Raw genomic sequence first — 12,365 nt, 5'->3', positions numbered from 1 at the left:
GACTCTGAGAGCTAAGTGACCCTCTCCAAACAAAAAAAAACCCAACAGACAGCCTGTGGCTGCATATGCATAGTATTCCTCTCGGTATCTGTCAACTGTGTCACACATTCCACTCTTTCTCAGCATCACCTTACTTTTCCTGCCTCTCCTCTTTTTCCTGTGTCCATCCTCTCTTCATCCCTTTGGCAAACCTTTACACGTACGGTACCAGGAGCGGAGCACACCAAAAAGATGCTTTTACATGCACATAGCTTACAAATTAATCTGTACGAAGCCTGTTTCCCAAACACAGAAGAGCAGGATGCTAAGGAACTCCTGCAAATAAGAGGAAAAACACAAATTAAATGTTTTATATTGACACATTTTATTACAAATATGTCAACTTGCCAGTAACACTACAATACAGAGTTGGCTCCAAATACTAAATTATGTAAGTAATACATACAAGAAGGACACATAGCATCAGATCAGCCCTCAGGCATTGCCTCGGGGGTCTTCCTACCAGCTTGCTCTGGTGACACAAATGGACAGATACATACTCAATACATGGCTCCATAACTGACTCAAACCTGCTGTTATCACCACAGGCAGAACACAGTATTGTACTGGGGAGAGGGAATTTGCCTAAGCACAGACACAAGCACTTTTTAAATGTCACTAGTCATTAAAAACAATCTAATAGTGATCATATCAGCACTTGCGGATAAATCACATTATCACAAAGCACATTTGACACGAGGATACCACATAGGCAAACTGAGATGCCGCTTTACCCGTGATTGAATCAGCTAACATAAATTTCACTGCTTTATAACAGCCAAATATTACTTATATTCCAGTAGTAGTCACATGCCGGCACATCTCTCGGCATCTGACTGAGACAATAGGTACACGTGTGCATCTGGATGAGGCATGCTGAGCTTTAATGTAGCAATGCAAACACATATGCGTCACTAACAGACAATCAAATTTCAAGTGTGGTGGACGTCAGTCGGGTTTGATCACGCATCTGATTTTCACCAGGCGTTTGCATCCCATGTGAAACACGTACACATCATGTTTTCCTAAACTTGACCATGTAGTTTTTATTGCTAAACTTAACCAAATTGCCTTCTCATATTAATCATGTGGTTTTGTGGATGCTAAAGGGTACCTTGTACATCTAGATGAGACAACGTATCGGTATCTGGTGACCTAGGATGATAATGTGTTGCATGTTTGTAAATCAGTTGAAGGAGCATAGAGGTAACGCAAAAATCAGTACGCCAAGAGCTAAATGGAGTATTTTCAGAATTGCTGGTTTAGGGCCAAGGGGGAAAAGATTACGACTGTTTCAGTTGGTGATGCAAATTTAGTGGTAGAGCAGACATTAAACTCAACTCAAACCAAAACTGTGGAGTGAAAGAGCACAAGCAAAACATAACATATCTGATAAATCCCTCCTTTCTCTGCTGTTCTTTTCTTTTCTGAGTCTAGGCCTGCATGTGTGATCAAACAGAGACTGGAATACAGACTCTCTTCCTTCCCCTTCACATCATGCCATGTTAAAAGGCTTCACAGGACCGGAAAGACAGCATCACAGGCAATTTTCCATGCCTTTCCATGGGAAAAGAAAGATTCCATTGTTAGAAATAGAGGGAGAAAAGTATCTCAGAGCCTTCAGATAAGATAGAATATAATGATCCACCACCACTGTGCTGTAATCATAGTAAGGGCTAATAGGAGCCTGACCTGCAATCGAGCTTATTGGGAGCCATGCAAAGAGTAGGGGAAAGGAGAAAAAGGAAGGGATGGCAGCAGGGCAAGAAAGACACACAGAGGGAGAGAGCAGGAGGAGGAAGATAAAGAGAGAGAGATGAGGGAAGAATTGGCTTGAAATTTTCTGACAATGAAATGTCTCCAGTAATTGTTCCTGTGGTGATAAATGGTGTCCCATTGTACAGTGGGTCTCCTTGTCCTTGGGAGTCAAAGAGATGAGGAGAGGGGAGGAGAGCAGGGAGGGAGGGGACGCGGAGATGGACTGGCAAAGCAGCATTTAACTTGGCTCCGGCTGCAAGCAGTCAACTTTCTGAAGGTGACGGTGTGCGTGTGTGTGTGTGTGTGTGTTTGTATCTTGATATCTGTGTGTATCTGCATGCCTGTGTCTGTTCTTGTTTGTGCCTGTTCGTCTACTGCGTCGTATATGTCGAAGCATTTCTGGCGAAGTGAACCAGCAGGCAGCACAGTTGTGAGAGGGCCTCCTCCTGCCCTTGGGGATGAGACTGACAGAATAAAAACACATCATAACCCTGCAGTAATATTCCCTTGACAACACGCTCACAGCACTTTGTGCCCCAGAGATATTTTCTGCAGCCATCCACAGGAAAGAACATTTACCATGCTGTGACTTCTTCAGCAGACAGACTTTTAGAGGCCTAATCATTTAAAGGATAATTCCAGGCTGATTTCTGTTTTTGGTTATTTTTTATATGCATGCCTTTTTATGATAGTTCTGTTGGACATGTTTAATCTATATGACTGTACCAAGATTAAAGATATTTAATCTTATGAGGCCTACACACTCACATTCACTTCCAAAAGGCACAAACATAAACTCTGGAGCCAGCTGGGTCACTTATTGTTGATAAGGTTTCATACATATTTTAAAATATTTTTTACATTCAATCAGTTTATTTTTAATTCATCACATTGTAATATTTCCACACACTGGGAATAGTGAGAGCTAAGATGATACAAGAGAGAGTGTTTGCCAAAGTCTGCTTCTTTAATTTTCTGGGGCATGTTTTTTTCCACCAAAATAAATGTTTAAACAGTATCTAACATTCTCTGTGGTACATTAGAAACCAAACTGTCACTCAAAAACCTGAACCAAACACAATTAAGGAACATATGCCAACTAAAATCAATGCAATAAAGAGTACAATTTCACACAAGCAGCTCTACCATTGTTATTTTTTGTCATGGCTAAACTGTAGTAATTTATTATCATTAAATTTAAAGGCAAAACTTGCAGGATTTGTGAACTGCTGTTAACCATTTAAAGGCGGGCCCTTCTCACCATCTCAACGGTCAAGAGAGAGCAGAGGCCTTGCGAGCTAGAGAGTGAATGAAGAGCCTTTAGCGAGAAGCAATAAATCAGAGCAATAAAGCACTATTTTATGATTGTTTCACAGCGGTTACATTTTAAAGTACAAATAAACACATACCCATAGCTCCGCAAAACCCTCCTGATTTTGTGAATACACAGTGAATACACTGCTCTTTGCCTCACGTCTGTGTGTGTCAAATAGGCTGATCAAACAGACATAGAGACCTGCAGCTCTTTGCAACAGAGCAGGAGCAGAAGAGAGAGACAGAGACAGCGGTACGACCTGGTCACTACATTCTACACTCCATTTAGAGTCCCTAATGGTCCTAATATGACTGACATACACAAATTTTAGTTTATTGTAATATCATATGCAAGTAAGCAAGGACAAGAATTATGCAGAACCACTGTCAAAGGATCATTCATAAGCCTACTATACTATGATCTTCACTGTGCCTATGTAAAGATGTCCAGGTAGGAAAAATAACAGAGTAACAGGAACCACATGTTAAAAAACAGAAAAAAAAGAAAAGAAAGAAAAAAACACCACTGAAAGCTGGCTTGATAATAATATGGTTTTGATTTATTTAGGTAAAAAAATAAACATATCAACAGTGAAATCTTAAATCTGTTGAAATAAGGATGTTCTTAAGCACACCTCTCACAGCATAATGATGATCAGTTAGCAGTTAATGAATGTGATGAAGGCTTGTGATCAATCATTTTACCTGTTTGCTATGGAATTTTCTCCCAAATCAGATGTGCAAAGAAGGCTTGATGCAGAGATGTTGCACAAGTGAGCAAACCGTTTCTAAAAAGCACATTCAGCTTCAAAGAGTCCTTACCAAGTCTGTGTTTCACTGATAAGCGTGTAGGTTATTTGGCAGTTAATTGTGTTATGTTGCAAAAGAGGAATAAAAAGAATTACGGGTAAGTAAAGTAGTAAATAGAGGTGTACCAATCCATTGATCTCAGTTGATACATCAGTTCATTAAGATACATCAACAATTCAATATTGTGATACAAAGTGAAAACACCAATCCATATCATCATCTTTAAGATAAACCTTTATTTTGAAATGGTAATGGTAATGTCTGTGCCACCATTACGGCCCAAGTGTCTCCATCCTAAACATTCAAACGATGCTAGTGCCAGGCAAAAATGAAAAAAAAAAAAATGATGAGGATATTCACTTGCCACTTAGGAATAAATCAAGAGTGTTAGGATTTTTAGAGAAAAGAGTTCATTACGAGATCAGGAGGCATCTCACTTGGCAGTCCACTGACTCTTGCAACGACCGTATTAGCTGCTCTATTTCAACAAAATCATATAGAAAAATGTGCAGGTAGGCAGTATTTCAACTGTGACGTTCTGTCGAGAGACGCACTGACTTAACCCAAAGGTGAGCAAAAAAAGTAAAATATAAAACCATACATACATATTTGTTATGCTATAAGGAACATCTCAGGAAAAGTTCCATAGCCACTAGGCTAATTTATGCAATGTAAAATGCCATAGGCTTGAGCTTATAATGCTGATGAAAAACAACTGCTTTGTCTGCGAACCTCAACTTATTGACATGAATTTTACATTGTCGTTAAAAAGTGAAACTGGTGATTTATATCCCCAGTGATGATTAATGGAATGGAAAGTATTTCATTTACTCTATAGCTAAAAGAAACAAGACCTGTACAAACTAGTTAATATGTGTAACATATATCACTGCTGGCTAAGACAGGAAGCTGCTTCTACTACAACAGGATGTAAGAACAGAGCAGAAGAAGCTGTTCATGCTTGGGACGTATTGTGAAGGCAAGAAGAGGAGGACACCCTATAAATGCTAAAGAGACTGCAGAGCCTCGAGTTACCCATGACACACATTAATCATTGGTGGCCTCCCTACACTGCATACGAATGCATGGTGGTGATGATCCTCCCCCCCTGCACCGCTGTCTTACCTACAGCTGTGACACAAGCACAGGCCGGGGTGTCACATAAACCACTCTCTTCTCCTCTCTTCTCTCCACTTCCTGTCTTGTCGCCTTTTCCACTCTTATGTTTTCTGCAGCATCATCATCATTCTCCCCATCCCCCACAGCATACTTGCACACAGGCATTCATCTTATCTTACTCCCACCCCATATGTGGTCCCTGCTGGCCTTGGACAGGTTCATGCCAGGCATAAAGCAGGTGGCTGAAAGAAAAAGGTTACACTCATTATACAGATTAAACCTGTAAATGCCCTGCCATTGGTGTAATCGATGTGCCACTTCATTGCAGTGACTTATTGATCAATCTTGTCTGGGGGTCGCACACAGTGCATCGTTATAGCTTCGGTAGTAACAGGCACTGCCTTTCCTTTCAAACCCTGGCCCTTCCACAGATGAACTCTCTAACAGTCCCTCATCCTCACTGGCGGTGCATTCTGAAATTAGGTTCACTTTGGCTGTTCAATTACTTCATCTGTTAGTAACATGACTTTCATGCAATGCAGTAACAATATGTAGCACCTATGTATCCATAAATGTGTAATGTGTAATTCACTGATATCACAGTTCATGCTGGCGCTCAGTATAAAACACACCCCCCTACGTACTATAACTTTCTAAGCTAAATATTCATTGCTTTCATGTAATATTATCAACTTTTTTTCTTCTTTTTTTTTTTTACAATCAGAGGTTGAACACATCTTTATGACTGCAGCTAAAAATGAGTTATGAGTTCAGGATCAAGACACATTTAAGCATTTATTGCCCACTGCAACACCATGAGGCCATTTAAGCAATATCGTTGTACAGTGGTCATTCAGCAGTCGGTGCCGCTCTAACACTGTGGCATATTACTGGAAAAGAGGCAGCTTTGTTTGTTGATGAGCAAACAGTTTGGACAATAAGTATGAAAAGGCAAACCGTTCTTCTTTGTCCCTTCAACAGTTTTAACAGCATGCAAAGCAAATCAACGCAATAATATTTAAATATATTTTGACAACAGGCACAACACAGGAACAGAACCAGGGGAAATAAATTAACAGTGACTATGAATTTCTCTTGATGATGGTAATTAAATTTGATAAACATCTAAAATAGCATGTTTCCTTTATCTGTAATTGTTTTCACTGAGACAGCTACTCTCAGTATAGCCTTCAATTAGAATGAAAAAAAAAATGTTTCAAGAAATACCTTAAGACAAACTACTCATCCAGAGCCAGGTGTACTTCAGAGAACAAACATAAAATATTAAAAGAATAGTAGCCACTGAATTGAGTCAAGATGGGGAAAAAAACAAAAAAAAATGAAACGGAAAACACAAAAAAGAAGCTAATTTATATGGTTCCTAATTCCAGACAAAGGGAGAATAAAAGATATTTGTGTGAAAGCTCAACTGACATCCTAACACCTGTCCAGTCTTATCTGAAGTCTCAAATGAACTACAGTGACTCCATTTTGCCCAGCTGAAAGGGGATGCATTTGGATCCTTTGAAAGGAAACCCTTTACTGCAGGGAGGGAAGAAAAGCAGAGCAGCTGCCTTGCCTCGCATGACGCCTGCTTCTCCCAATCCACAGATCACACCAAAACATGGCTACAAAGAACATCAATTTGTGATTACAAATAACACAGTTCGTCATTCCCCACATTCAGAAGAGCACTGCCCATGCCACCCATTGCTCTTCTTTAGAATTCCTCTGTCCCTGCTGCATCAGGCTGATGGGGGGATGGGGAGGTATCAGGTGCACATTTGGATTGAAAAACATAATTGGTTTTGGTAAATGGATAGATGGAAATGTGTGATCGGCCAAGTTTGGGAGGCAGAGTTTGCATGCTTATCATGCTGTACAGCTGCACGCTGCGGGGTTTCTTTGTTTTATGGCACCTCGCTAAGAAGAGCCTTGATTGCTAATGAAGCAGGTTACTTTGTTTTAAACCACGGCTCTCAATACATGGCTCATTGTGAAGAACACAACACCAAAGCAGACGTATTTTAAAGTTAAATGCATGAACCATTAGAGGGTGTCCTGTGCCCTTTTTTTCAGGTCAGTAACAGCAACATGTGGAAATAGAAGCTTAAACATACATGTTGCCGCAGGGAGCTATAGTAACAGAGGTTGGGGCAAAAATGACTGGAATTTTTTCGCCTGTTGCTCAGGGGCAAATCTTTCGTGTTAGGCAGCTGTCATTTCAAGGTGACACGCCCTTCCAGGGGCACAGTATCCATCGGTACATCACAGGTCTGCTAACAAAATCAGCAGAGCCCCACATTGGTGAGAAATGCGTCACTTGTAAATAGTGTGCATTTGAAGGCTGTGAGCGCAGTGCTGTGGTATTTGCCACAAGGGTAAGAGTGTATGAGTCTGGCTTGCTGTTACCACGAGTAAACGCTTACACTATGAGAAGCCATACTTACATCTCCATCATTCACCATTTTCTTCCTCAACTTCAGTTATGGATGGAAACAGATGACTGGGAAATTGCACCCTGTCTGACAAATGACAAGATGGCATGGCTCCATCAGCTGCCCACCGGCAAACTGCTGCTACTGAAGGGAAGGACGGGAACAAATCGCCTCCCACTGCTCCAATTACTGAGCACGCTCATCTCACAGAGGGGCTGCAGTCAACTCCATGGGAGGGGGATGGAAAAACACTAGCTTGTGTGAGGGCACATGATGATGAGGTCAAGGGTAAGATGGCATCTCATTCCAATCAGCTTTCAGCCTTAATTTGTTAGCTCACTTAAGTGCAAGTCCAGCAGACAGGTGACCAATGTAGTTAGCGACATTCCTTCATAATTCAAACAGTTAGCTGGTAATATAACATGAACTGCTTTATAGTAAAAAAATCTATCAGGGAAGTGCTAAATATTCTATTCTATTGTTGGGGAAAGAGGAGAGCCAAGGATTTTCTGTCCAGTTAGGATGTGATATACTTGAGCTCTGCAATGGGGTTTGGCTATTCACTATTAGCTTAAAGTGCTCCTCAGGGGAATGAGGGAGTTACTAAGTTTTAAGAATAAAATCAGAGTAAAACAGGGAGGGGGGATGGGGGCTCTTTGTTAGATTTAAATGCTGCACTATGTTCTCTGTGACAGGCTGGTGGTAATTTATTGCCATAGCCATTACGGTTATTAGAAATCTCACTCAGGAAGACAAATGGCAGCCTGGCTGGTCGTTGGTCTTCTGTCAGGGCTGACAAGGGAGACGCGGCACTCTTGGCTATTGACTTTTTCGCACCTAAAGCCAAGCTCTGCCAGATGTATTGCAATTCAAACTCCAACTTAATGGCAATGAGCTAAATCATCCCTGGCCTTGGCGTACAACTTTTCTTCATTTTCTTTATAAGAAAAGAGAGCATTCTGGTAGTCAGCAACAGGGACTTTCAGAATGTCCATTTCACGGGCAGATTTTTCCCCCAGACTGACAGATTAACATTAATCTTGCCATAAATAACTTCGATCACAAAGAGCCATTAAGAGAGACTGTTAGGACTGTCTAAATGGAAGTCATTTCTTGTGCATGACTGACAGTGTAGAGGAAAAAAGAAGGAGAGAGAGGAGATTTGAGACAAAGGCACAGTGTGCCAATGTGCTTTTTCAATTTCAGCATTTCTGAGGCCTATGAGTCATATTTCACTCAGTGGCCCAGAAAGAATGACAAATGATTTCAGTTGTTTTGCAGCAATTGAAAGTGAAAGGTGACATGGCTATCAGTGAGGGCTTTGGCCCCCACAATAACATCTTGTCCAGTAGCACAAAATACAAGGATAAAAACAAAGGTTGAGAAAATAGGACTAAAAGTTTAAAGTTGAGTACAACAGGCAATTTACTGGGGAGAATTTAGCTATTCCTAGAGAGGGCAAGAAAAGTTAACTTATACAAGACATGACAAAACAATTAGCCTATTACTTAAATTTGCATGTTAAAATTTTAGTTTAAGAATGGTGCAGCTGCCTTATCATACAATCACGTGAATTATGTTGTTTGCAAGTGGCCATGCAAATGTCTGCAGCATATTTTGTGGAAATACAGCATTTTTTGTTACGTCTGCATTATTTTGTCATAGACAAACAAGGAAATGTTGACCTATTACCAATGGTAGAAAAATGGGGTCATCAGATACCAAGACGCAGGAGAGTCTGGCCAGAAGACATCTTGCTCTAAAGCAAAAAGCGTTAGACTGACAGAAGGACAAAGAAAGAGACAAGACAACAGATAGACCAACATTGTGGAAGGAGCATAATTATGTAGCTCTGACAGTGACCTCCTTTGGCCCATCTGCTTACAGAGGCAAAAAACACTGGCTAGCTGGAGACAGAAAATTCAGTTGCGTAACTTCTACTTCTAGAGTAACTACACTGTAGTATTTCTACTTATTGTTAAGTACAAGATGTGAGTACTTCTTTCACCTCTGAATATAGAGAAGGGTTGTATAACACACAGTAACTGTACTCTTACACTGACATGTATTCCTGAGAGGCCACAGGGCATTGAGTGGCTGTGTGTTGAATGGCTAATGGAATGTCATGTGAAGGGGAATGCTAGATACATGAGGGTAATGGTGATGGCACTGTGCTGATAGCTTCCACAACAGTGTAGTTTGTGACATGTTTGTACGTTTGTTGAGGGAAAGGTTAATAAAGAGCACAGAGGCTGGTTCCATTACCCTGCGTCAGGAAGCAGAGAGCCAACCGCATTGTACCAGAAAAATTATGACATTTCGAACAGCAAATTTCCACACAATTTTTGTCTTGTGAGTCATAACAACACTGAGACTTTCCTGGTCACATAAGCAAGAATTAATTCTGTTTTTAGAAGGCAGGATATGAATAGAGGTAGGCCTGCATATCATGACATGAGCCTTCTCCATGCTAGACTTTTATTGAAGATATGTATTGGTTTCAGACAAGGCCAAGGTTCAGGGCACACTGAGGTTAACTGCCATTCACTGACAGCCCAGATGAGAAAGTGATGTGCACAGTGGGAGGTCACTGTGAGTCAGACCACCAGCTAAAACTGGCTCATTGGGAAACCAGCACGCTCCATTTAACTTCACAGGGCATCCACATCTTGCATGTCTCTCTTGCTCACACACACACACACACACACACACACACACACACTTTAAGACCCTTGCTCCTCCAGCTTTTCCTACTCTTCTGTATGGCCTTGCACGGTTCCTTGTCTCCCATACCCTTCCTAAGACAGAGTCACTCTGACTCATTAGGGTAATTGAGACAGGTCCTCCCGAGACTAAAGAGCTGCTGAATTGCTAACCACTCGCGCATTTAAAAGACCACTTAATCAAGCTCTTGTGTGTGTATGTTTTATTCTCTTTCTTTCTCATCTGCTTGCTCCTCTTTCTTGTCATTCTTTTCTTGTATTCCTTTTTTCCTTTCAGTTTCTCTTTGTCAGGTCTCTGAGTGGGATACTGTGAGGTATTTGTGCACCTAATTGCCAGAAAGAAAGTGATCTAGGGGTTTTCCTTCTCTAGACTGTCCCCTGGCATTGAGAGAGCCTCAGGTCCCTGGAAGTATGAATGGGTGACAGCAAAGAAAAAAATGCTGATCTGTGGATGAGAAGAAGGGAAGAAGTGTTTGTGTTTGTATATGTGTGTGTGTGAGAGTGTGTGTGTGTGTGCAGAGATTGAGTGAGGGAGGAGAGCAAAATCCACAACCTCAGCAATTCTGGGGGCCGGGCTGCTCTGAGCTGACAAAGACACCCAGATTGCGGCCAGAGGTTGTCTCAGCGAGGTGAAGTGAGCCAGAGCACTCGTCATGTAACAAGTCAGATTTAGCAATACTGCTGGGTCAGGGCAGAGTCAGATTGAAGTTGGAGTCATGGCTGGCACCACACGGCTTGCCTCTTCCATTGCTCATCCATCCGAATACAAATTACTGAACCTTCCTCCTTATGCTGAGAAATATAGACTGGTGCCTTGTGTATGTGTGTGCACATGCACTTTATTCACACAGACACACAATGCAAAACAAAAGTGACTATTCTTAAGATGCTGAAGGGTGGATGCTCCCATTGTACCGTATTTTCTCCCAAGACTTTACAAAAGCCTTTGGCCCAAGAAGATGAGGACAAAACTGAGACAGTTTATCTGCTCCCCTGAAATAAGCCAATGACACTGTAGCATTTTCAACAAGCTACCATGCACACTCTCTCTCTCTCTTTAAGTCTAACACTCACTATATATATATATATAGTTTTTTAACCACCATTCTCTTTTACTTTGCTTTTTTCTTATTTTCTCTGCTCCACACATACACCTCCCTCCCTACCTTCTCTCTTATCAGTGACAGGCTGGAAACGAGATAAGGAAACGCCAAAGCCAATACAAGGTGTGGTGGTCGAACACCCAGGCAGATTAGTCATTGACACGTTTGTCAGTTAACAACGGCAAATGTGCAGCTTAAGCCTGTAAATGGGAGGAGAAACAATGAGATGAATTTCGCCTCATAACGTAATATGGGCACTGCAATATGAACAGTTAGAGCCAGGCACATTCGGTTTGTCCCCTGAGGTGTTGCAGCACAGATGACTAAAATGTAGGCTAGCTGTTACTGCATACTGTAATCAATTCCTGTCACTCAATCACTCAGACAGACAGTCAAGCACACACACCCAGTGTACATACAAACTCAAACACACCAATCTGCCTCATCACTTCCTTGCTCCCCCTGTCTGAAAAGTGTATTCCTTAATGCCTGTGTCCACCATCAACTTTTACTTAGTTAGAGTTAATTTTGACACACGCTCAGATTTTCACTATTTCCAACACTGCTGTAAATAATGTCAGGCTAACTGACAAGTTGATTGAGAATCTAATTTAATTTGATTTTATATGATGCAGCTTGGCCATGGGATGATCCTACATCTTCAGGTGAGTTTTATTTAAAACTAATAGCTGTTTCTTGCTCGGTTTAGGTCAGAAAGTGCTGCAGGAAATAATTTCTTTCAGGGTCTAATTCAGTTCTTCTAAATGTGCAATGACCTCCTCCGGGTCCTCCTTTGGTGCAATGTGTATCTTCTTACCTCTGTGTTGCTTCTTGTGTAGTGCAACATGGAACACATACAGCTGCATAATGTATCTATGCCCCTTGTTTAAGCCAACACAATTTGCAGGCAATCATTTTTAAGACTGATTGATGATGACATTAGGTGCGTATGTATGTATGAACTGTTATGTTTTGGTTACATAATTTGCTCACCTTTTGGTTGATTCTTGTGTGGTTGGCAGTTGCTCTCTTGGCGTCAGCATCAGGAATGTGTTTCAGGG

At 41.3% G+C, this 12,365-nt stretch overlaps 1 protein-coding gene across 2 annotated transcripts in view; it reads right to left on the bottom strand.

Annotated features, from left to right (window-relative positions):
- Positions 1-12,365, bottom strand: part of pacrg (PARK2 co-regulated) — a 119,650-nt gene that overhangs the window by 78,131 nt on the left and 29,154 nt on the right. The window contains exon 3 of one of the 2 annotated variants that reach the window (XM_046412393.1): positions 135-315. The exons of the other annotated variant lie outside the window; for it this stretch is intronic. Within the exon in view, the coding sequence (XP_046268349.1) occupies positions 135-315 (181 nt within the window). The remainder of the gene's footprint in view (positions 1-134; positions 316-12,365) is intronic. 2 annotated transcript variants of the gene reach the window in all.

This window comes from Scatophagus argus, chromosome 15, assembly GCF_020382885.2.
Source record: "Scatophagus argus isolate fScaArg1 chromosome 15, fScaArg1.pri, whole genome shotgun sequence".
In the NCBI taxonomy this organism is placed as follows: Eukaryota; Metazoa; Chordata; class Actinopteri; family Scatophagidae; genus Scatophagus; species Scatophagus argus.
This window is presented reverse-complemented; position numbering and strand designations above follow the sequence as displayed.